At 41.1% G+C, this 23995-nt stretch overlaps 4 protein-coding genes across 7 annotated transcripts; 1 reads left to right on the top strand and 3 right to left on the bottom strand.

Annotated features, from left to right (window-relative positions):
* Window positions 1-250: 250 nt before the first annotated feature.
* On the bottom strand, window positions 251-2706 carry LOC127765223 (cold-regulated protein 27-like). Of its 2 annotated transcripts, XM_052290082.1 has the most exons (5): window positions 2478-2706; window positions 2124-2337; window positions 1306-1708; window positions 772-878; window positions 251-654 (listed from the first exon to the last, which is right to left on the bottom strand). In XM_052290082.1, the coding sequence occupies exons 2-5, from the start codon at window positions 2184-2186 to the stop codon at window positions 589-591; spliced, it is 639 nt and encodes a 212-aa protein (XP_052146042.1). In that variant the 5' UTR covers window positions 2187-2337; window positions 2478-2706; the 3' UTR covers window positions 251-588. The 2 variants fall into 2 exon arrangements, with proteins under 2 accessions (XP_052146042.1, XP_052146043.1); XM_052290083.1 differs by having other exon boundaries at window positions 2124-2706.
* A 1815-nt stretch (window positions 2707-4521) lies between these two features.
* LOC127768142 (15-cis-phytoene desaturase, chloroplastic/chromoplastic) lies at window positions 4522-10234 on the bottom strand. 3 transcript variants are annotated; one of them, XM_052293675.1, is made up of 15 exons: window positions 10021-10234; window positions 9021-9285; window positions 8814-8946; window positions 8611-8717; window positions 8407-8464; window positions 7767-7922; window positions 7401-7549; window positions 6803-6922; window positions 6404-6617; window positions 6215-6317; window positions 6061-6108; window positions 5818-5863; window positions 5296-5483; window positions 5025-5187; window positions 4522-4903 (listed from the first exon to the last, which is right to left on the bottom strand). In XM_052293675.1, the coding sequence occupies exons 2-15, from the start codon at window positions 9222-9224 to the stop codon at window positions 4838-4840; spliced, it is 1755 nt and encodes a 584-aa protein (XP_052149635.1). In that variant the 5' UTR covers window positions 9225-9285; window positions 10021-10234; the 3' UTR covers window positions 4522-4837. The 3 variants fall into 3 exon arrangements, with proteins under 3 accessions (XP_052149635.1, XP_052149634.1, XP_052149636.1); XM_052293674.1 differs by having other exon boundaries at window positions 10096-10234; XM_052293676.1 differs by having other exon boundaries at window positions 8611-8699; window positions 10096-10232.
* Window positions 10235-11000: 766 nt separating this feature from the next.
* LOC127765998 (ATPase 10, plasma membrane-type-like) lies at window positions 11001-16257 on the top strand. The gene is made up of 20 exons (XM_052290987.1): window positions 11001-11069; window positions 11147-11266; window positions 11370-11468; window positions 11579-11716; window positions 11813-11947; window positions 12062-12241; window positions 12323-12529; window positions 12862-12981; window positions 13072-13191; window positions 13273-13395; window positions 13512-13616; window positions 13718-13862; window positions 13938-14344; window positions 14441-14473; window positions 14548-14629; window positions 14726-14886; window positions 14982-15155; window positions 15270-15452; window positions 15579-15757; window positions 16005-16257. Exons 1-20 carry the CDS (start codon window positions 11007-11009, stop codon window positions 16099-16101), a joined length of 2871 nt encoding a protein of 956 aa, XP_052146947.1. The 5' UTR covers window positions 11001-11006; the 3' UTR covers window positions 16102-16257.
* Window positions 16258-16381: 124 nt separating this feature from the next.
* On the bottom strand, window positions 16382-22440 carry LOC127765997 (protein STRUBBELIG-RECEPTOR FAMILY 7-like). The gene is made up of 16 exons (XM_052290986.1): window positions 21720-22440; window positions 20608-20740; window positions 20443-20514; window positions 20286-20360; window positions 20132-20203; window positions 19973-20044; window positions 19777-19848; window positions 19635-19700; window positions 19491-19556; window positions 19125-19414; window positions 18748-19031; window positions 18142-18413; window positions 17557-17692; window positions 17133-17263; window positions 16869-17025; window positions 16382-16769 (listed from the first exon to the last, which is right to left on the bottom strand). The coding sequence occupies exons 1-16, from the start codon at window positions 21832-21834 to the stop codon at window positions 16626-16628; spliced, it is 2157 nt and encodes a 718-aa protein (XP_052146946.1). The 5' UTR covers window positions 21835-22440; the 3' UTR covers window positions 16382-16625.
* Window positions 22441-23995: the final 1555 nt, after the last annotated feature.

The raw sequence follows: 23995 nt of genomic DNA, 5'->3' as shown, positions 1-23995 counted from the left end.
TCCTCCTCTTTGCCTCTTTGGTTTCCCCTCAGTCGGGGTCTTTGGTAAACTCTTGCGAGGACGGTGGCCAGGAGTGGCAAATATGCGTACCATCATACCTGTACACAGCGCTGAATGTTGGTTTGCACTGGGAAGTAAGAACATGTATCATCAGTAATTCAGTACTTCTCAAAATTTGCACTTTACACACCATGAACACAATTATATATGGTCATTTTACAGATGTTGGATATCATTCTGCAAAATTGGTGATCTTTCATTCTCAATATCATGATGGGAGTACATGTATGTACAATGGAATTATGGCAAAAGGAATGATGGGCTTTGCATCATTCTCATCTTGTGGCAAACATAAACATATTACTCACATTGCAAACAAACAGTTGCCAGAACACAGCAACACACACAAAAAAAACCATTACATCAATATGATCAAACAATAAATCTACCAAGTTGTGAGTGATCGATCCTATTATTCTTCTACCAAGACAGACTCTACAGAGTTCAGAACTATACTACTAAATCGCCAATACTAACTCATCCAGTTCTCATTGACTGCATATTCAACCAGATCCACTCTTGCATGCCTTACTCTGGAGCATCTTTCCTTCCATCAGCTTTTGTGGAAGCAAACAGTTTGTCAGATGGAACAACCTGCATATATAGAACAAACCATGTCAGTGCTACTGATACTCTGATTTTTTTTTTAGTGTGCTGTCTTCATCTCAATACTTGCAACAGAATAAGCTAATTAAAATCCTGAGAAATTACTTGGTAATTCCGTGTAAGAGCACTTCTTAACTTCCTTCTCTTGCATGCTTTGCTTGATTCTGCATCAACCTCCGCCTCATCATCAGCAAAATTCTGATCAGAGACCTCTGTATAAAAGGAAAATGGAAGAAAGGCGTTAGAGACTAGGTTCATCACATTACGCTGTTTTGGAGCAACCTTAGTAGAACTTTAACTTTTTTCTGTTCTTATGACAAGAGACATCACCCAAAAAATAAAAACTATACAAGCTCCCGGGCTTAAGAACAATGGATTTGGCATGCCGCATAAAAATCAGTAGTGTTGATAAAACATTTGTATGAAATATGACGCACCACCATTTGATCCCAGGAAAAGCCATCGAAAGCTATTTTAGATAAACCGCATTAAATCATAACCTATGAAGTGCATGGCTATTCAGAACACCTTATATAGTTATAATGTGACCGCTGATAGTCAGAAAAAGATGATGAAACAAGGAATTCAGACTTTTAAGCATTCCTCAATGTGAACTAATGAGGTAATTGAGTTAACCACCTGTACTTTCACCAACAGCTTTTTCTTCCTTGCAAGCCTCCCACTCCCTACCATGTGACAACGGAGTCCTCCCTTGGATAGTCTGAATACCAGATTCATGATCACCCACTAAAGCCTCCGCCGCATCATTCCTTGCATTGCTACTGCATTCGCGCGGCCTGAAATGCTGGATCCAGGGGCTTGCGGGCAGGCAGTATTTTCTCCCGATCCGTGAGCAAGCACTGGTCCGATCAAATTTGAGTTTCTCCCACACCCCACCACGGAGAACCTTGAATCCGTTGCCAGCATCATTTTGTTCGTGATTGTAGAGTTGCTCAACGAAAGAAGCCTCCATTGAGCTTATATAATGCATGTGCCGCTCATCTGTCCACCCTGACGACATCATGTCCAGGATTCGATTGCCCTGTCAAAGAAAAAGAGACAATAACCATTTTATTCTTCAGAGTTCAGGTATTTGTAACAACGTCAGATAAAAGAGGGCCTGAACTAGTGAAATTCATGTCAAAAATATCAGAGTACTGTTGATTGCATGGCTTAAAGTTATACTCCACGAGCAGAGTAATTATGTGTCTTCACTGCACCATGGGCGGATTATATTACTATTTCGACATGACAGACATTTCTTGAACGATTGCATGACAAATTCAGATAAACAATTAACTGTACAAGACTAAACACTTTTTACTAAGAAAAAGAAGCTAATGGCAATAATTCAAGGAGGCATGCATTCTGTATGACAGAATCATGAGCCCAACAATTGCTACCTGAAATTAAGAACAAACACGATGGTAAAAAGAAAAAACTTTCTGTTCTAATACCTGAGCAATGCCGCCTGCAGCTGGCTCCGCCTTGATCGGTCGATTGACTGACACATCACCCATTTGATTCTTCTCAATGAACCAAGGAACCCACAAGGGGAGGAAAATCCGAAGAAATTGCCAAAAATCTTCTCGAACCGTATCAGAAACCAGCCCAAAATTTCCTCTCTTGAAATATGTACAGCTACAGAGAAGTAGGGGGAGGTCTAGGGATCTGGAAGCAAATCGGCGAACAAACCAAAGTAAATCTCCTCGCAACCGGATGATTACGAAGAGGGAAAACAAAAAAACAAACAAACAAACACGGACAAGATTTCAACTTCAAGAAACAAACAAGAGAAACAAAAATCACACCTCTCGCTCGATTTCACCCGCAGATCGAACAACCCGCCTCCCTCGCAGCGAGAAAGAAGAGAGAACGCATCCAAGATTTGGTCTGAGCGGCTCGATCTATGGACAGACAAGAGGAGGTGAAGAAGAGGAGGAGAGAGAGAAGCAGGAGAGAGAGGAGAATGGAATTGCAACGGAAGAAGCAAAGGGAGACGAAGAAGAATCCCCTCCTGTTTAAGGAGCAAATAAATGCGGTGCGAGAGAGCGAGCAAAAAATAAAGAAAAGAAAAGAAAAGAAAAAGAAGAAGGCGCGGTGGCTTTACCGCTTTTACCGCCTACGTGTGCCAGCGCTTTTCCACGTGGCGAGGCGACACGTGGCGCGGGGGGGGGGGGGGGGGGGGGGGAAAGAAAATATCTCGCGCGCGCACACGGGCCGGGCCGCCTCTCAGATATTTCGTGGCCGCTCTGGCGTGGGCGTGGCGTTGCCAAAAAGATCTCTGAAGCTGGGCCCCACCTCCCTGTGCGTAAGAGAGGCTAGGAAAACAAACAGGAGTAGATTTTTGAGCTTCAATTTCTCATAAAATTTATAATTCTTGAAATAGCTTTTTTTAATCTAGATTTTGAGAGTCGATAGCTATAAAATCTAGAAAAGAATTAGAAGCCACAAAAATAAAAAGAACTACTTTTTAAAATTTTCACTAACTAACTACTATTATCCACATCTTAAAATCTTTTATCTCCTCTTGCGAAATGAACATGAGTTAACTGGTTAACTTTTTTTTAATGGAACCAGTCCACTAACTTTTAATTTCTAGATTTGATATGACTGCTCGTATTTATGATTAATTATTATTTTAATTATATCGATATGGACTAATCTTTTTAAGATGCTCAAAAAGATAGGGATAGTATATTTTTGTATTTTGTTTCTTAAAGTAATCTTTTATCTACCAGACAGGAAGAAGACCATCTACCTGCGAAACCACGAGCAAGCAAGCATGGGCTTGTCCGCTCGTAGTAATCTCCACGGCGACGCCTTTTATATTCAGTTAGGATAAGCAAAAGTGTTTTTCAGGTGATTCTGCAGTGAACAAATCTACTACTACTACTGTCCAAGATTTTCTTTTTCTTCTGATGCTTACTTCAGTCATTCGTTATCCAAAGAGAGTCTTCAGGGGCAAGGGATTTATACACTTTTATCACAGGCATCTGTACATAATATCTGCAAGATATATCCAGGAGATATGGCTGGAAGTTGTGACCCATAGTTTGTTATGCTAGTCACAAAAGTACAATTATTGAGTCAGCTAAGAAATATCTCAGGGAGGAGAGAAATATCTGAGGGATAATCCAGCAGGTGCCCCTGTTTTTCTAATTGCAACTTGGTGAACTGAATATAATAGTACAGTATGACCCATGTTGACGCAAGGACAGGCAAACTGTTTTGAGACTGCCCATGTTTTCTTCTCTGACCCTTTCTGACTAAACCTTTGGTTCAGTGAATATGTTTATACTACTGTTTACTTAACAGTACAACTATGCGTTATTCCCTGAGTATCAAAATATAAGGATTGTGAGTCTGTTCTAATCCAAACTATTATAAGTTCAAGCAAATTTATAAAAAAGAAAAATAATATTTATGATCGACACCACTAGATCAATTATGAAAATTATTATTTTCAGAATTCACTTCTTGGGTGTGGTAGGTGTTAAGACTCTTCTCTACAAAACTGAATCAAATTTAGGATAATTTGACTTGAGCCCTATTTGATATAGCTCCATAGATCCACACTGGATTTAAAGTTTGAATGCTAAATTACAACGGTTTAAATCTTTATATTTCAACTATAACAGGAACAAAATGATACATTTGAATGTTATCAACAGATTGAAGATCTATGGATTTGTAGAGTTAGAAATACCTGACTTCAAAAAATCAAGAATCCGGATAAATACAAAATATCTTCTTTTTTTTTAGGGAGGCAGTAACAAGACAGGTGGTGGATTGTTGATTCATTTTAACTGAAACAAAGTGGGCATATCTCCCAGGTGTGACATAAGCAACCAGTGAATGTGCAAAGGGAGATAAGGTCTCTTAATCCCTTCACATAGAAAAAAAAGGTCGCTTTACCCCTTTTGCCTTTTGCAAAAGTCTAAGAATTACTATGCAGGTCGTTTTACATAATGTTCTTTTTCTCCAGCATGGCATATCGGCATCAGCTCTCAGTCACAAATCAACTTTACAGAAATATGATAAGACCAAAATAGGCATCTTTCAAGTTCCATCATGTGTAAATTGGTGGAGAGTTGGGCACCCACTAAATAGAAAAAAACTGACTAGGGGATGATGACACACACACCATTGAGAATAGTCCTGACTACAACTAGGAGGCAACAGGAACTTCAGACTGCAGACTTTTCAGGCTCCTACGAGATAGCATTTTATAATCCTGAAATCAGCAAGTGATAACTCATTAGCCTACAAAACTGAATCATTGTGAACTGCACCAAGACAACAATACAAGTCTGATGCATCTATGTACAAACAGAACCATGGAGAGCAGCGTTTACCTCCACTACAGACTGAGCACAAAGCTTCCCAGAAAGAACTGCACCCTCCATCGAAGCCAAATATTTCTGCTTTGTGTAGTCACCAGCTAGATAGAACCCTTCAATCGGTGATCTTTGCAGAGGTCGGCAAGGTTCACAGTCCGGGATAGTCTTGTAAACAGATCTGTAACAGTGAGACAGAAAAGAAAGGAACGTGAGAGAAGTGTGCATCCAACTATTAGACCTACCTATGATATATCAGATAGGGGGCGCTCTTGCAAAATGTCCTCACCTTGGTGTCTTCACAACATGATACTTCAGAATCTTTGCTTTACTCTGATCAGCAGCAATTTCATCAGGAAATAGCTTGGCTAGCTCTTGCATAGTTGCTTCGATGATTTCAGTGTCACTCCGTCCAACCCATTCCTCTGCAGGAGCAAAGACCAACTCCAGCATTGAACGGTTTGGATCATAGTATTCCTGTAAAGAGTTCAAAACAAAAGGAAAGAAAACCGTTCAGTAGGCATCCATGTCTTTAATTTCCTGAGCTATTATGGTCCATAAAATCTAGACTCTAGAGCCAAGTGACATGTTGCCTAAATGAATCTGAAATAAAATATATCTACTTTCCAAGTTTAATAATTAATAATGGATTCCTTCTGTAACACATGCACTTTTGGGTCTTTTGTTACAGCTACTAAAATAAATATCATGTGATGCTTGAAGATGGTAAACCCAAGAATAAATACACAAGAGCAATAATACATGACAGATAGTTACTATTTCGTAACATATAATGTCTCCTAGTTAGTACCTTGCAAGTTACTGACATGTCCGCATAAACACTTAAAAGTGAACTCCTGAAAGAAAAGGGAACAAGATCAATACATGGGACATATGATATTTGGTATTAATCAAGAATGTATACAAACTCAGGATAGAATGTGCCCAATTTGGGCAATACAAATCGTTTTAGTTCATAAACCAGTCATAGCACAGAGCAAATGCATGAGGCAGTGAAAGGACAGCAAAACTGATGAGGAATTAGAAGAGACACCTGCTGAAAAGAAGGTGGTCATATGTGTTCTTCAGTTTTCTATCAAACCTGAAATGTTCAAACCAACAGAAATACTAATATGAGTCATAAGGAGAACCACAAACTCGATGATGAGTAATTTCCGACTTGGAACCAAATAATTCAACCAACCAACCATATATGAACATTTATAACAGGAACTCCCACCAACTTCTCCAGCTTCTTGAAATAAGATATTTCTTTCCACTCTTGAGGTACAAGAAGCTTCAAGATATCAACTAAATACAGGCTAGTCAGTTAAAATGAGTAGCCGCATATATATAATTTATGAACTGCAGAAGAAACAAAGATTGTAGAAAATCACCTGGTGTTGCAAAAACATAAGCATCTCCAGTTATTTGAGTTCCATCAGTAAGTGCAAAGTGTTTCACTGTTCCATCAGGATTAAGTTCTATTTTCTGAATACGAGAATTCAGCCGAACCTCACCACCCAAAGATCGAACATGGTCAACAATAGGCATGCATAACCTTTCAGGAGGATTACCATCCAAGAATGCCATCTTAGAACCATGCTTCTCCTACACATTTGCATAATTTTTTTTTAAAGGCCTCTAAGCGAAAATTCATTTGAGTTTCCTCAAGGTAGGAAACAACAGAGACAAGAAAAACTAAGAAGGATGTAATACGTAAGGTACTACTCCGGAAAGAACAGAAGAATTACTCATATGCAACACACATGACCATAGAGCAACATAAGAAATACCTGAAGAAATCGGTTTAAAGCAATCAGAATGCACTGCATGGATAACTCATCAGGATTTATGAAATTAAGTGCCTTTGACATTGCAATGAAAACCTCATCGTTCACTCGATCAGGAACACCCTGTGCTGATCAAACAACTGTATCAGGCACCATATTAATCCGTTATCCCAAAAAAAGGGAAAGAGATTGATAACTATAGCATATGTATTGTGTTTTCTGTATAAAACAGTTCTGTATATTAGCTCATAAAGAATATAGTCAACAGGATTGTGTGCTTTGTCAATATGTGCAATGGCTTTTCTAGGTGGAGGAAGAAATCATGCAAGGTTGTTGACCTTTAACTGAAACAGTGGTCTTAAACTAAAAGCATAGCTCAAGCTTAAACCTGTGCAAAAGGATCTGGGCAAAATAAAGGGCATAAACTTGAGTACATGAAGCATTTCATCCTCAGAACTGCCAGTTCTTCCCAATGTGAATGCAACAATAAAGGGCATCAGTTTATTTATTAGAAAACAAAAGGTTTTCTAGCTTACAACACCTTCTCCTATATCCATTCCAAATTAATGAGACTTGACAAACTGATATTGTGAACTTATACCTGCTTTTTCATCCACTCAGAAACAGTAAAACCATCTTGAGCTTCAACATAAGCTTGGCCACCAACCATTGCTGGCAAAAGTCCAAGAGCAAACTTCACCTTCTCTGGCCAAGTTAGCATTTCATTGTTTCTTAGTATAGCCCATATTCCTGTTAAATGCACGCATGATCAATGATAAATAATAAATAGGCATCAATTGACAACATAAAAGCTCCATGGCATGATCTATTGATCTATCATTAACGCTGCTAGTAATATACCCCCTAATTACAGTCATGTGTTAGTAAAACAAAAGTAACCACCAATACGATGTACTTCTGGGAATCTTGGTTTAATTAAACAACTCCATTCTGCATATGATCTCACCATTTAAGGGTGCAGGCAATGTTTCAGGAAAATCAAACCGGCTGAATTCTCCTGGCTTGTTTGGCATGGCAAATATCATGGAGTGTTCCTTCCATTGCAACCGATCATTAATACCAAGCTCGCCAAACAAGTTCTGTATGTTGGGATAAGCTCCAACTTAAACCAAAAAGGTATATGGTTACATACAGGCACAAAATGAACAATGTCACATATGTACTGTTGTGGACGACAAAACAGTGTGAGCATGGAAGGAAAAACAGTATCTGTCATATTCATATATGTTTGGAAGGGAATAGTAGGTTGAAAGAAGACTATCTATGAACAGGAGGATATATATTCAATTAGCTCATGATATTTATGTGACGTTAAAATTTATCAACCATATAAGCTAGTAAAAAGTTACTTTTTAGTACTGTGAAAAAAACCAATCTAAAAGTTCTTACAAAATAAAACTACCATGTGTGTTAATCCTCAGACATCACTTCATACTTCCCGCATGGCATTTCTACCTTATCGATGAAAGAGTTTGATACATGTTTTTTTGTTCAAAACCCTTAGAGATATCTATCAGTGCTGGCAGTAATAACCTAAATAAAATATAGCACAACGAGAACCTAAAAAATCCAGAGTTATTACTTACAAAAGATATGAAGCCCAGTTTCATACCAATCTCCATCTTCATCCTTCCAAGCAGCTATCTGTTCAAGGCATTTCCCAAAAAAAAAAACAATAATCCACAAATGCTACTAACAGTGAATATGAGCTATTAAGATAAAGGCAACCAAAAAAAAAAGAATGAATAACAAAAAAAATTAAATGCAACATAAAAGCATAAGAGTAAAACCTTTCCACCCAAAACATCCCTTGCCTCAAGCAATATGGGTTTATGACCAGCATCTGCCAGATATTTTGCTGTTGATAAACCAGCTAATCCTGAAAAAAAAATCAAAGCTAAAAACTACAATGCTAAGACCACGATGTGACTGTTATCGAAGTTAGATATATATGTAAATTATTCATCTGTCAAATCCTAGAATTATATCATACCTGCTCCAGCAATCACGACCTGTAATGGTTTAGTGGGTTGTTCACTGTTTCTGAAAAATGAAGATAGTTGTCCAGCTTCCAAAAAGTTTATTGTGTTTTCTAGTGGAGGTCTTGGAAAGTCCTGGCAAACAACCTGCAGAAAAGCCAATCAAATATATTTTCACAAGAGATGGAATGTGAGGCAATAATAGAGTACAAAGGTTGAACCTGTAGAGCACCGAGCCTCCGACGGAATCTTTTTCCTTTATTCCTTAAGACAAGAGATTTCACTCCAAAGCTCACATGCTGACTACTTTTCAGTGCTTGGATGCTGCTACTTGCGAAGCACCTATGAGTAGGAAGTTGTCCCGCAAAAGATCTTGCTTGGCTGGTTCCAGTTATGTTCATAGATGACAGGCAGCCAGTATCCATGCTGAAGCAACTCCTAAAATTATATTCAGATCTGATTTGACAAATAAGCACGCAAGAGCGTCTGCAAAAACAAGAGGAACCATTAAACACACAATACACAAAACCGTTTGTTATGAAAGTCAGCTAAGTATCACTGTATCAGTATGTAAATTTATCAAGTTTGTCATCACTATTTGATGAAAAAAAAAACGAGCCAAAGAAACAGATTCTATTCTAGTCCAGTCGTCAAATGGAAACATAGCATGACAATAACAAACTGATGCCAAAAGGAAAAAAAGAGCAGGACCAGCTGTTAGTTGTTAAAGCTATGTGGACAGTGGTAATATTGGTTTACTCCCTAATCTTCCGAGTTTCTCTATGTGGCTGCGGCCAATCAAACTTTTATAGTTGGAGAGAAACATGAAAGGAAAACTGCATATGACCCGCATAATTTGGTTAGTGAAGTAAATGGATTGGAACAGATCAAGCATGGCACAAAAAGCATGAAAGGCTCAAATAATATCACACTAGGGCAGGGCAGCTGGAGAGGACCTCGTTTGCCTCCTCATGCAAAAGTGGTGGTTAGCGCAAACTGAACTCACAACCATGCGCCCGCTAGTATCTAAAGATAAGCCCCCAAACTAAGCACTAAATCATCATATGCCGCATGCTCAAAGCCAGCAGTCATCTCAGCATCTCTCCTACTACCTATTTACCAGGAAACTACCGCCCACCCGTCACCGCAGTCAATCCAACACCTTAGCAACCCCGCAACCCGGAATGAATTCCCCCAATTCTACGGAATACAGATACGTACCCCCGCCGCCCGCGCGACCGATCCGATCCTGCTGCTGGGTACGGAGGGGGCGAGCACGGAGTGGAGGAGACTCACCGGCGGCGACGACGAGCGGGCGGCGACGTGGGAGCGGAGGCGGACGGCGGAAGCTGCGGGGGGAGGAGTCAGGGAGGGGTGGGTTTTTGGGGCGGTGGGAAAGGGACAAAGGGGAGGCGGGGGTGAGGATTGTGGAAGATGTGGTGGGGGAGATGCCTTTTGGCGCCTGCTGCTCTCTACGTTCTACGTGGTATATACCACCATCAGCCAATCAGTCCATCACCCTCAAAAAAACTCATATTTCTGAAGGGAAATCATAGGAGTATTTTCCTTTTCCGATTACACGGGAGACGTATACGTGCACACGTAACACTACACTCACTCTATGAATACGCCTCCTAACATATATTTTAAGAGATGGAAACCAACGTATCCCTGATTCATGAAAATTTCAGATGCATGAAAAATTCTTTCCTGGGGGAATAAGTGTAACAGTCATGAAGTAATGAAAAGATGTGCTGCTACGAAGTAATTATCTGATGAACAGTATAATCACTGTATAAGTAATGTTTATCAAATGTTCGCGTTTGCCATAGCAGAGACAGACACTGTGCGTGCATCTGCACACGAGAGCATGCAGTTTCTCAGTTCTCACGGTAATCGGAGGCGACTGTTTGGTTTCAGGTGACCGTCCGCTCACTAACTGGACGTTTGAATGGTGGTTGGATCAGCCCAAATTCAGGTCTTCTCACTGTACCAGTTCAGTCCAAGCTGCCATCTTCTTAACACTTCAAGAAGAACCAACCAAAACCCACCTCGCTAACGCCACTTAAATCTCCTGTGATCTTGTCCATCAGATTGTCTAATGCGTCGTGAGATCTTCACTGCAACATTTGGAATGAAAATGACGATGCTGTAGCCGTGTCCATTATTCCACATTCTGTTCCGGGCGACAGATTTTAGCTGAAGGCATGGATGAACCGGGTGAACCTTTGCTTGGGCTAGAGAATTTCTTCGACGAAGATGTTGATTTGGTAAGTACATTTGTTAGGATGTCGTGGATTTGAAGCATTCTTTGAAAAATGCCGTGATTCTTGTGGATATGTGACAGGAGAATCTGCCCCTGGAAGACGTTTTTGAGCAGCTGAATACGTCTCAGAGTGGGCTCTCATCAGCAGATGCTGCAGAACGCTTGAAGTTGTTTGGTGCAAACAGATTGGAGGAGAAGCGTGTAAGTTGACTGTTTTCTTTCTGATCATCGTTTACCTGAAACTGAAACATATTCCTTTTCTGAACTCCTGAATTTTTTTTTTAAAAAAAATCTTTTTTGTCAGGAGAACAAGATCATCAAGTTCCTCAGCTTTATGTGGAATCCTTTGTCCTGGGTGATGGAGGCAGCAGCAGTGATGGCATTGGTTCTAGCAAATGGTGGTGTAAGTGCCTGCTTTGTGTTATTGAAATATTGACATCAAATCGTCGAAAATTTGTGCAAGCAACTCAATGGATTTTCTTTATTATTCACTCATTTACTGTCTTTGGTCAGAGCCAAGGTACTGACTGGGAAGATTTCCTGGGAATTGTCTGCCTCCTGATTATCAATTCAACAATCAGCTTCATTGAGGAGAACAATGCAGGCGATGCTGCTGCTGCACTCATGGCCCGGTTGGCGCTAAAAACAAAGGTTTTTTTTTTCTGAACAGAAATTTTAAAAATACAGGTGAATCTATTGTGTTAGTCTGATCTTGTTGTGTTCATATATTCATGGATTTACCTCCAGGTTCTTAGAGATGAGCAATGGCAAGAGCTTGATGCTTCTACATTGGTACCTGGGGATATTATCAGCATCAGGCTTGGTGATATTGTCCCTGCAGATGCGCGCCTACTTGAGGGAGATCCTCTGAAGATTGATCAGGTGACTCAAATTGCCGCGCACCGTTCATGCGGAAGATATCGATAATTGGAATGACTGATTTAGTTGATCTGTGTAGATAATTTGATTACATTTTGTTTCTCCTCCATCTTGTAGTCAGCTCTCACCGGTGAATCCCTTCCTGTCACAAAAAGAACAGGGGACATAGTGTTCACTGGCTCAACATGCAAGCATGGTGAGATTGAAGCTGTTGTCATTGCAACTGGGATACACTCTTTCTTTGGCAAGGCAGCTCATCTAGTGGATTCCACTGAGGTTGTTGGGCATTTTCAGAAGGTGATTCATCGATCTTCAGACTGTAATAAGAATCTCACAAGTGGATGTGCTGTAAGCTATTTCTGACTACTGAATTTTCAGGTTCTTACCTCCATAGGCAACTTCTGTATCTGTTCAATCGCCATCGGTGCGATTGTTGAGGTTATAATCATGTTCCCAATCCAGCACCGGTCATACCGGGATGGGATCAACAATGTTCTTGTTCTTCTGATCGGAGGGATACCGATCGCAATGCCTACTGTTCTGTCAGTCACACTTGCAATAGGTTCTCATCACCTGTCTCAACAGGTGTGCCAAGATATTGTTATCATGTTTCTGCAATTAACAGACAGCATATCACATATCATCGCTACAAAAATACGTAGTAATTTGGCGAAAGCGATGGCGGAGGAAGCCATGCTTTGGAAGTCGGCAAATGCAGGGGTCCCTTCCGTTACCTCTGCGAGGTCGTGGTAGCCAAATCTAGCACGAGATATCCCCATTAGATCCCCAGCCTCCAATACCGGTCCCGTGCTTGTTTTTCTTTTCGCATTATAAATAACTTTTATTTCTCTTAATGGAAAAAATACGCTCCTTGCGTATTCCCGGAAAAAAAATATGTAGTAATTGATTTTTGGCAGGGTGCTATCACTAAAAGGATGACAGCCATAGAGGAAATGGCAGGAATGGATGTTCTCTGCTGTGACAAAACCGGAACTCTCACCCTCAACCATCTCACTGTTGACAAAAACCTAATTGAGGTAGAAAAATTAATTAAAAAAATGCAACGTATTGAATTCATAATTATTGACTAGCTATACAACTTATGATCCATCCTTGGGTAATTTAAGGTTTTCAGCAGAGAAATGGACAGGGAAATGATTATCCTGCTGGCTGCAAGAGCATCAAGAGTGGAGAATCAAGATGCAATTGATATGGCCATAATAAACATGCTAGCTGACCCCAAAGAGGTTCTGAACTCATCTTTGCTTGATTTGACCATCCTACATATATTTCAGAATGGTTCATGGATATCATCTTTGCATTGCCAGGCACGCTCTAGCATCACTGAAGTTCACTTCCTTCCATTCAATCCTGTCGATAAGAGGACGGCTATAACATACGTTGATTCTGATGGTAACTGGTTCAGAGTCAGCAAAGGTGCTCCTGAGCAGGTAGGAACTTTTCAATCCATCACTGTAAATCTCACTGCTGTTACCATCAGAATTCAGAAAATAGTAATACAGACCTTGATCAGATAGGAAGAACATCTGATGTCTCTCATCTTCAGATCCTCAGCCTATGCTACAACAAGGATGATATCTCTGAAAAGGTGCAGCTAATCATCGACAGATTTGCAGAGAGAGGCCTCCGTTCACTCGCCGTCGCTTACCAGGTAGTCGTAGCACCATCAAGTTCAGTTCAGTTCAGTTTACTTGTTGCTAATGAATATCTGTCTGATGGTTGAGTTCATCTGATCTGATGGCTTGAGTGAAGGAGGTGCCAGAGAAATCGAAGCACGGCCATGGCGGACCATGGGTGTTCTGCGGCCTCCTGCCGCTGTTCGACCCGCCGCGGCACGACAGCGCCGACACCATCCGCCGAGCGCTTGATCTTGGCGTCTGCGTGAAGATGATCACCGGTATAATCACGCGATGATCGTACTGCTTCTTGATCGTCAATGGAGCAACGCCAAGAAGCTTCTTGATCATTGCAGGCGATCACCTGGCCATCGCGAAGGAGACCGGCCGCCGTCTTGGGATGGGCACCAACATGTACCCGTCGGCGTCGCTGTTCGGCCGCCACGGCGACGGCGGCGGCGCGGCTGTTCCGGTGGAGGAGCTCGTGGAGAAGGCGGACGGGTTCGCCGGCGTGTTCCCGGAGCACAAGTACGAGATCGTGAGGATGATTCAAGGGGGGGGCGGCCACGTGTGCGGGATGACCGGCGACGGCGTGAACGACGCGCCGGCGCTGAAGAAGGCCGACATCGGCATCGCCGTCTCCGACGCGACGGACGCCGCGAGGGGCGCCGCCGACATCGTGCTCACCGAGCCCGGCCTCAGCGTCATCGTCAGCGCCGTCCTCACCAGCCGCGCCATCTTCCAGCGGATGAAGAACTACACGGTGAGCTAGTTCTTGGACACTCTCACCTCATCACCTGTAAAAATTCACCTCTCTTTTGCTTGATTCACATTCTCACAGAGTTCTTCTTCGCTGCAGATTTATGCAGTGTCCATCACTATAAGGATAGTGGTAAGCGAAACTGGAATTCATCATCACAAAATTCTCCCAAAAATCTCGTCATTGATCGTCTTGTTTGGATGCAGATTGGATTTGTTCTTCTGGCATCAATTTGGGAGTACGACTTCCCTCCGTTTATGGTTCTGATCATAGCCATACTAAATGACGGTGATGATCATTTTTCTCTGAATTTTACTGCATCAAAAGCAGGAATAGACACTCGATTTATTCAGTACTTGATGGTTGGGCATCTACTTTGATCAGGAACTATCATGACAATATCAAAGGATCGCGTGAAGCCATCACCAAGCCCAGATAGCTGGAAACTGAATGAGATATTCGCAGCTGGAGTTGTCATAGGAACCTACCTTGCATTGGTAACCGTGCTGTTCTACTGGACAGTCACAAGAACAACCTTCTTTGAGGTAAAATCTTGCAACCTCTGAAGAATCTGAACCTGAACATGAGAACATCTTGTTGGTAAATCAACAGCCGAAGCTTTTGTGTGTATGAATTGCAGTCTCACTTCAAGGTGAGATCTCTGAAGCAAAATTCCGACGAGATCTCGTCAGCGATGTACCTGCAAGTCAGCATCATCAGCCAGGCCCTGATATTCGTCACACGCAGTCAGGGCTTGTCCTTCCTCGAGAGACCTGGAGCCCTGCTGATTTGTGCTTTCATCCTAGCACAATTGGTAAATCTGCAGAAGATTTTCTGAACTCTGAAACAATCAAAAAAAAACTTCTGCTGCTAGTAGAAGGTTTCTGAATTTTTCTCAGTAACGGATGATGAGTTTCTTGATCTGCAGGTGGCTACACTGATCGCCGTGTACGCAACGATCAGCTTCGCGTCGATCAGCGCGATCGGGTGGGGATGGGCGGGCGTGATATGGCTGTACAGCCTGGTGTTCTACGCCCCCCTCGATCTGATCAAGATCGCCGTCCGCTACACGCTCAGCGGCGAAGCCTGGAACCTGCTGTTCGACAGGAAGGTGGGTACAGTAGCAGCATGATCTGTTCTTGGGTAGTTGGATTCCTTCCTCATTCAGAGCTCGCCCATGGCTTCAGTTCAGATCTGTGCCGGCCATGGATGAATGATGAATCTGTTCGTTCTTCAGGCCGCATTTGCGAGTAGGAGAGACTACGGCGGCAACGAGCGGCGGCCGGAGACCAGGTGGCCGCGCTCCCATCATCATCATCATCAACAACGGAGGGCGCTTTCCGATCATCTCCTCAGCAGCGGATGGCGGCCTACGCGGATCGCGGAGCGAGCCAAGCGACGGGCAGAAATCGCCAGGTACAAGAACTGTTTGAAAAACTGGAGGATTCCCCGGTCTTTCCTTATTAAGATTCAGATTTTACCTCGGTTTTCGGTAGTAAATTTTTCAAACTACTAAACGGTGTGTTTGTGCGAAAACTTTCTATATAGAAGTTACTTTAAAATATGAAATATATCCATTTGTCAAGTTTATAAAAATTAAAACTTAATTAATTATGTGCTAATGTTTTTTTTCGTCTTTCCATTTTTTTGGGTTGGTTTGCAGATTGGGAGATGCACATATGCTGAGAGCGCATGTGCAATCTGTGATGAGACTGAAGCGTGTGGATTCTGACGTAATTCGATCGGCTCAGACAGTTTGATTTGCTTGGGTTTTAGCATCATGACGTTGTATCTTCAGATTTCAGAGTAAAATTACCATAGCTTTTTGCATGCAAAATGTCAGAAACTTGTACGGAACAGGTCGAATTTTTGTTAAATGACAAGTGATGATATATGAGCTTGTACCTGATGATTGAGAGTCTCTCTTGTAACCTCCATTGAAGCATTTGCTTTGTAGTTGTACTACTGGTCTTGTTAACAACCAGTGAACCTGATGCTATACTTAGCAGCACTATGCTTCTTTGGATCTTTCAGATGATATAACCAAATAATCTACTACCATGATGGCATTAATGAACAATCAGGAATTCAGAATACTGTTCTGTAGACAGGATACAATGGCACACCTGGTCCTACAATATATCAAGCAACACCTGTGATTATGTACTGATGAAACTGACTTTCTTTTCTATTTCTCCTTCCATTCTTCTCTCCAATAGGCGATAGGCGAACAAAATAAATACAATTTGAGATGTAACAGGAAAAGCTAGGGGTGTGGTTTTTGTCATATGAAATCTTGTTCTTGGTCGTCTGTTCGGCGCGACGAAGTATCTCCGTCGAGCATTCTCTTCGTCATGTTGGCCCTCTGGACAAGACGAACCAATGCTTGCACCACCTCTGACATTGGTGGCCTGAATTCTGGTTCAGGCTGTAACATGAATTTGTTTCATAAGATTCAGACATTTTGTTCCATGTATTAGGTAATTAGTATTGCATAGCTCATCTGCATAGGATGGTGAAATCCTACCTGGACACACAAAGCGAGCACGTCGGCAAACCGGGAGAGAGACTTGGCAGGGTACAGACCCTTCAGCGCAGGATCGACCATTCTGTCCAATGCATCGATGTCATGGAGCTGTGGAGTCGCCCACCGCACGAGTGACTGCTCTGACCTCGGTCTAGTGCTGTAATGCAAAGTCACACGATTATACCGAGGTTCATCAGTTAGCACTAAATTTATAGTTATGCGCAAGCTGGAAACTGGTTATGACTGATGAGAAGATCAAGTTACCTATCGAAAGGTCTGCGTCCCGTCAAAAGCTCTAGCATGACTACTCCAAAGCTGTAGACATCGCTCTTCAGTGTGTACTGACCAGTCATGTCCACCTCTGGGGCAGTGCACCCAGCACTCTGTTGCGCTGCCTGCATAGTTTTTTTTTTCCGTGACGAACATTAATACAATCACTAGTGAATCAAGATGTATAAAAGGTGTGACATCATTGCCATAAACTTCTCTTTTCAATTAAGAAAATTAATACAGCCTCTACATGACTACATCAATTCACCAACAATTTCTGTAAGTCCAGTAGTCAGTTTTCTTGGTAGTTTAGCAAGCGAAGGTTCATCTGAGTGCTATTTTTTTTTAATTAACACACAACTGTCCAAACAATTGTCCTCTTAAAATGGGTGCTTGGATATATCAGCAAGAGCCATACCTGGAATTCTGCATCAGAAATAAAGCTTGCAAGTCCAGCATCTGAAAGGTGTGGATTGAATTCTGAATCCAGTAGAAGGTTGGATGACTTGAAATTCTTATGGATGATGGATGGAGAACAAATTTCATGAAGATATCTACAGATTATATTTTCAGAGGAAATGATAAGATGTCACATATCATATTTCAAAATGAGCATAGAATTCTATATAAAAGGACTATTATTCCATAATGTATAACTGTCATCCACATTCAAACAAAGCATGAAACTAGCAACTGTCATTCTACACATAAACACAACATGCAAAGGATATTTCCAAGTTTAGCGAGATTCTGATGGTACGATATGGTTGACAGCAGTATTCTTACTTCAATTGCCATGAACAAAAGGATTGCTAATTAAATTTGTGAAACTAGTAATAAATCAGTTGGTTTGTAACTTTTATGGATAATGAATGAAAAGAAACAAGGCCCTTGTTTAGTTCAATCTGGACACACATGATGGCTAAAATCGTACAAAATTAATAACATGTAGTATAATGCCAAAACAGCAGATCAACATAATATGGAGAGATTTTTCACTTACTCCAGTGCACGGGCAGAGCCTAGTGCGATCTTGACACGAGAGTTCCAGCTAAGTGGCTTGCTGTATTCGTCTGAAAGATGGAGTAGATCATGGAGTGACCCATTCCTGTGGAAATCGTAAACAAGCAAGTGTTGCCCATGTTCCATGCAATAGCCCACAAGCTCATTGAGATTCGGATGATGCAGTTTTGAAATGTCTGAGACCAGTTCAGCAAAATCATCAGATGAATGGAATGGCATCACGGTACTATCAAGTTTCTTCACGGCCAGAACCTGAATAGTGTAAACAAGAAAAGTAAGCTCTCAGAATTTTGCCTATATCTAAATGTCCAACCTGTATCACCCTCGAAATAACTTCAAAAGCAAAAAGGGGAAATACGGTAACATAAAAACTGAAACTAACATTAAGAACTATACGGCCTCCAATTTATGAGGAATACTTCTATGCTCAATTGTTTCTGTTCATGAGGTCATGACAGATTTTAAGGCTTTTTTTTCTTAGCTTTGCATTTCCACCTTTTGACTAATGTGATAATGAATACACATGCTACCTTTCATTTACTTTGAGAAATATACAGGAATAGCAATAGAAAAAATTGTAGCATACCTTTCCACCAGTAAACTGTGCCCTGTATACACGTCCAAAAGTACCTTCCCCAACAAGGTTGTCCATGCTAAAGCTTTCTGTTGCCATCTGTAGATCTGCAACTGAATAAACAGTTGCCTTTATAGGTGCCACATTGGTTTTCTTCAAGACAGGCTTGTTTGATAAATCATCATCATCGAAAGACTTGTGGCGTTCAATCTTGGGGGGTGGCTTCAGACTAAATGAAGCAGGGGATGGCAAAGACTCTACATCTATTGTAGTAGACTCTTCAATAGGCTTCATGTCTGCACATTTTCAGAAGCAAATTTTCAGATAATTGTACAAAATATATAACAAAACTAAAGTATGATGATCAGCAAGGCATCAGGCAAACAGACCTTTAACTTCGTTTGAAGGGAACGAAGTGAATGGCTGGTGCTGTTCAAAATGTTCTTCCAATGCCGCTCTGCGTTTTCTTCTTCTTATCACAAAGAATGCAACGACTGCTCCAACTACCAGCAATGATATGATAATGCCTGCTACACCTCCACCACCTATCCCAGAGCTTCCACCAGAACTTGAACCACCATTGTTTTGACCTGGGCTGTTTGGACGGTTTGGTGGAGGTGGAGCTGAATACGGTGGAGGTGGTGGTGCTGGTCCATTACTCCAAGAATTTCCGTCAGTTCTGTACACAGGGATCTTATTAGTTCAGGGTACATCTCTCATACATTTTTACATGTTTATAAGCAAAGAGAACTCACTGTAGATTGTTTATCTTCTTAAGTTGACTAGGAATCCAGCCAGTGAAATGATTGTTTGCAACATTCCTATAGGAAAGCAAAGATATGAGATGTGGTACTGCACGTGCAAATAAAATATTAATTACTTATAGGTTGATTTCTTACAGATCATCAAGGGGGAGATTAGCAAGGACATTGATATAACCAGTAAATTGATTGTTCTGCAGATATCTGAGAAGAACGAGTATGGGATTACAGGCATGTCACTCCAAAGACATCTATGAGAGAAAAACAATCATTTTCTTACAATTTCTTCAGGCTTGACAATGATGTGAACCCTTGTGGTAGGTCACCAGCAAGAGAATTAAAGGAAAGATCCCTGCATCACATCACATAGGGAAATGGAAAGTGAATATAGACATTAGGAATATGAACAACAAAGAAGGATTTTACAATACACAAGTTAAGACCCGTCTACAATCCACGCACACAAAAGTACTCACAGTGTTGTCAAGCTATAGAGGCTGGAAAATACATCAGTTATATTTCCTTGCAATTGGTTATGATTTAGATTTCTGCACATACAAAGAGAAAACATTTAGCTCTACCAAATTATACAAATTTAAAAGCAAAATCAACTTGATGTTTGCAAAGATACTCACAAATACTTAAGATTAGACATCGAGAAAATCGAGTAGGGTAAATTTCCAGTGAACTGGTTTCCTGCGAGATTGCTGCAAACAATAACCACTTAGCACACAGACACCAGAAAAGCTGATGTACTTTCTAAACCACAACTTCATTTGAGGAACTTACAGCCTCTCAAGCTTATTAGTGGGAAGATTGTACTGTATCTGTTGGCCACCACCAAGGTTGTTTTGGCTCATATCGCTGCATTAAAAAATCAATTAAGACTGTTATCAACTGAATTGTCACTTGACAGGATCAGATATGAATAATCTCAGATACTCACATCTCAATCAATGAACCCATGGTATTCATATTGTACGCCAAATTACCGGAGAGCCCCAAGCTTGGTAATTTGCTACAACATCAAACACAAAGAAAATATTGTAAGAAGTAAGAAAGAAGGTGGTCGAGTAAGTAGTAAACTACTTTGCTTCATGATGAGGCTCACATTGCAGTAACTGATGATCCTGAGCACGTGATACCCTGCCATGATTGGCCACAAGGGTCTCCACCACTTGCCTGCCAACCTTTGAGCTGCCCCGGAGAATTCAGGCTAGTGAAGAGCGTATTGAGGACAGTAACTGCATGAAAAAGAGCAAATAATTACTACACGTTTTTCTCCGGGCCTAATTGCAACACTGTATAATGCATGTCAGTATGTCACCAAACAAACACATTAGCAAACTTGAAATTTGAAGTGCCCATAGACACCAATGCATGGATTCAGATTTACAAGAGTAAATAGCATGACATCTTAAGAGGAAAATCGCAAAAAAGAAAAGAAAGAAAAAAAAAGAAAGCTGAAATGCTCATAGCAATTTTTGACCAATTCTTGCCATGCTCCAACGAACAATAAGGCAAAAAAGAAGAGAAAAGGAGGGTCAAATCTAGAGGTAGGTGTAAGGAAAACGACTGCATTTTCTTCTTGGAACTGCTAAACTAAAATTTGTTCTCAAAAATTGCCCCTCGCAATCCAGACAATGTTTTGCACGAAATTCCTCCTCAATTGAGGTTCAGCAAGCAAAAGTGCAACCATAACTGAGATAGCTAGGTACATAGCATAGGCCAAATTTGGTTAGTAGAAACAGCAGAAAAAGAATGGACATGCAAGATTTCCAACCGAATCCAGTGTATTTCCTTACTCGGATTAGCACAACTTAACTACCCCAGGGGCAGAAAGACCCCATTTTTATCAACCCAAAAATGAGAATTATAAGCTGCCGAAATTCACACACCATCTTGTTCACTATGTCGAACAGACGTAAATCAAGAGCATTCTTGCGAAAGACCAGATTTCGCAAGTAAAAAATGAAGAAAGATTCGGTTAATCGGAAGCTTTCACATCCATTTCCCCGTTCCAAAACCGAATCTACAGAAAACTCCGTACAAACAGCGCCAGAATCAGCAAACCAGCCGGACGAACCGCAACAGAAAACACAAACACAGACATCGAGCGAAGAACTCCACCGATTAATCCAGCAGCTCTGAAACAAAAACAGAAAAGAAAAAAAAAAGAACAATCGCGCAAAAAAGGGGAGAAGATTCCAGATTCTAGCTTACCATCATTAGGGTCGGTGTCTGCAGCGACCAAGATTTGCTTCTGGGGCCAAATGCAGAAGCAGCAGGAGGAGCACAGGAGCAGAAGCGGCAGCCATGGCGCATCCGCTCTTCCCATCTTCTTCTTCTCCCCCCACACCAATGCTCACACGCTCTCCCCACTAAAAACGCAAAGAAAGGCGCTTTCCTCGCATGAAAGATCCCTTCTATAGCCTCCTCCCCACTGATTTCTTTCTTCCAATTAATTTACTTATCTTATCTCCTCCTGTATCTGCTGCTGCTTTCAGAGTTTCAACCTTCCTCCGTGTTCTTGAATCGCGCAGTGGGAAGTAGCGGAGCAGCAGCTGGCACCAGGACGGGGACAAGAACGATGAGGTCAAATCAATTGCAAGGTTGTCGCTTTCATCGAGGGGCTTTCTTGTGAATTCAGCAGCCGCGAAGGGCTCACATTCAATAGGAGAACATCAGATTCGGAGACGAATTCTTTTTCTTCAAAGAGAAAAGGTAAAAGGAAAGAGCTGATTTTTTAAGGAAAAGCTGACACATTCGACGTTTTTATTAGGATGCATCTACAACATTTTCACGAACAAGAAAACAAATCCGTTGCTCTACTTAGCTGTACTCCTATCATTCTTGGGAGGTTGGAATAAAAAAAAATTGCAGCAAAACCGCGCACAGATTCTGCTGTCAGCGCCGGGCCGATGGGCGGTGGGTTGGCCTTGGCCTGAACTCTGAACCGCAGAATTTGGGTTGGAATGCGTGACACATCTTTTGCATCTGGTACTCGTACTATAAACCTCCACCATCAGCTGATGCAAAAGAAATTCTTGCGTCAGGGTTACTGCTGCTGTACAATTTTGGACTCCATTAATCATCTCAGAGTACTACTAGTACTTACAGTACGTCGCATGCATGCAGAGCTGTACTAGCAGTCTACAGTAGCACTTGATTGTCAAATTCACTAATTGTACTTAGTGCTAATGGGCAATGCTACTTAGGCGGTGTTTGGATCAGGGGCTAAACTTTAGTATATGTCACATCGAATGTTTAAACACTAATTTGAAGTGTTAAGCATAACAAAACTAATTATATAAATGAGAGCTAATTCGCGTGATAAAAATTTTAAGCCTAATTGATCTATAATTAGCACTAATCATGAATTAATTATGCTCAAAGTTTTATTAATAGTCTATGTTTAACACTTCTAATTAGTGTCAAACATCCGATGTGATATAAACATAAATTAGTCCGTGATCTGAACAAGGCCTTGTATTATTTTCTAAGTAGAAAATGAAGAAGAAAGGCATCAATTATGCAGGGTGGAGTCGCCGTCGTGGCAAACATGGGTTCGGAGTAATCTGCATGTCTGCATAATTGCATTTTTGCTGTAATCTGCATGTGTCAGCGACATGGCACCGCGTGTCATGGCGACAAGCTGGATGGATCCTACTCCCAATAATGGAGTTCTTTTTAAAAAAACAAAAACAAAAGGAGAAGAACAAAAATAAATCTTGGTGGTCAAACATTGTACACTACTCAAGGGCGGATCCAACGTGGGTGTAGGGTCCATCTCCATCCACAAGACCTATAAATACCCCGAAACACCTCTTTGATTTTTTTATCATGAATGGTAAACTAAAAATCCCTAAATGGCTGAAGATTGAAGAAACTATGTAACTGAGTCTCCTCAAATTTTTTGTTACTTGGATCTGCCCCTGTTCACTGCTGTATATGTATATGTATGTATGACATGATTGTATTTCAACAGCGAAATTCACAAAAATGTGATCAGCTGGTAGTGGATCGGGACTCCTTACGCGCATCGTGAGTGGCATGATCTTCATGTCATGGCAATTTAATTACTAGCATTTTGTTATTTGCTTGGTGGGAATTTGTGACCTGATGGCCCATCGAAAATCTCTCAGAATTTTATGCCTTTTATCAGAAGCAAAATCTCCACCAGCCGATTAACCCTGCTGAACAAAGTTTCCCTTTTATCCAAAAAAAACAAACTTAGGGGCTGCTTAGTTCCTCCAAAAACTTTTCCCAAAAACATCACATTGTATCTTTGGACACATGTATGTAGCATTAAATATAGGTAAAAAGAAAAACTAATCTTTTGAGCCTAATTAGTCCATGATTAACCATAAAGTGCTACAGTAACCCCGATGTGCTAATGATGGATTAATTAGGGTTAAAAGATTCATCTCGCGGTTTCCAGTCAAGTTATGAAATTAGTTTTTTCATTCGTGTCCGAAAACCCCATCCAACATCCGATC

Source organism: Oryza glaberrima, chromosome 3 (genome assembly GCF_000147395.1).
Source record: "Oryza glaberrima chromosome 3, OglaRS2, whole genome shotgun sequence".
Taxonomy (NCBI): Eukaryota; Viridiplantae; Streptophyta; class Magnoliopsida; order Poales; family Poaceae; genus Oryza; species Oryza glaberrima.
This window is presented reverse-complemented; position numbering and strand designations above follow the sequence as displayed.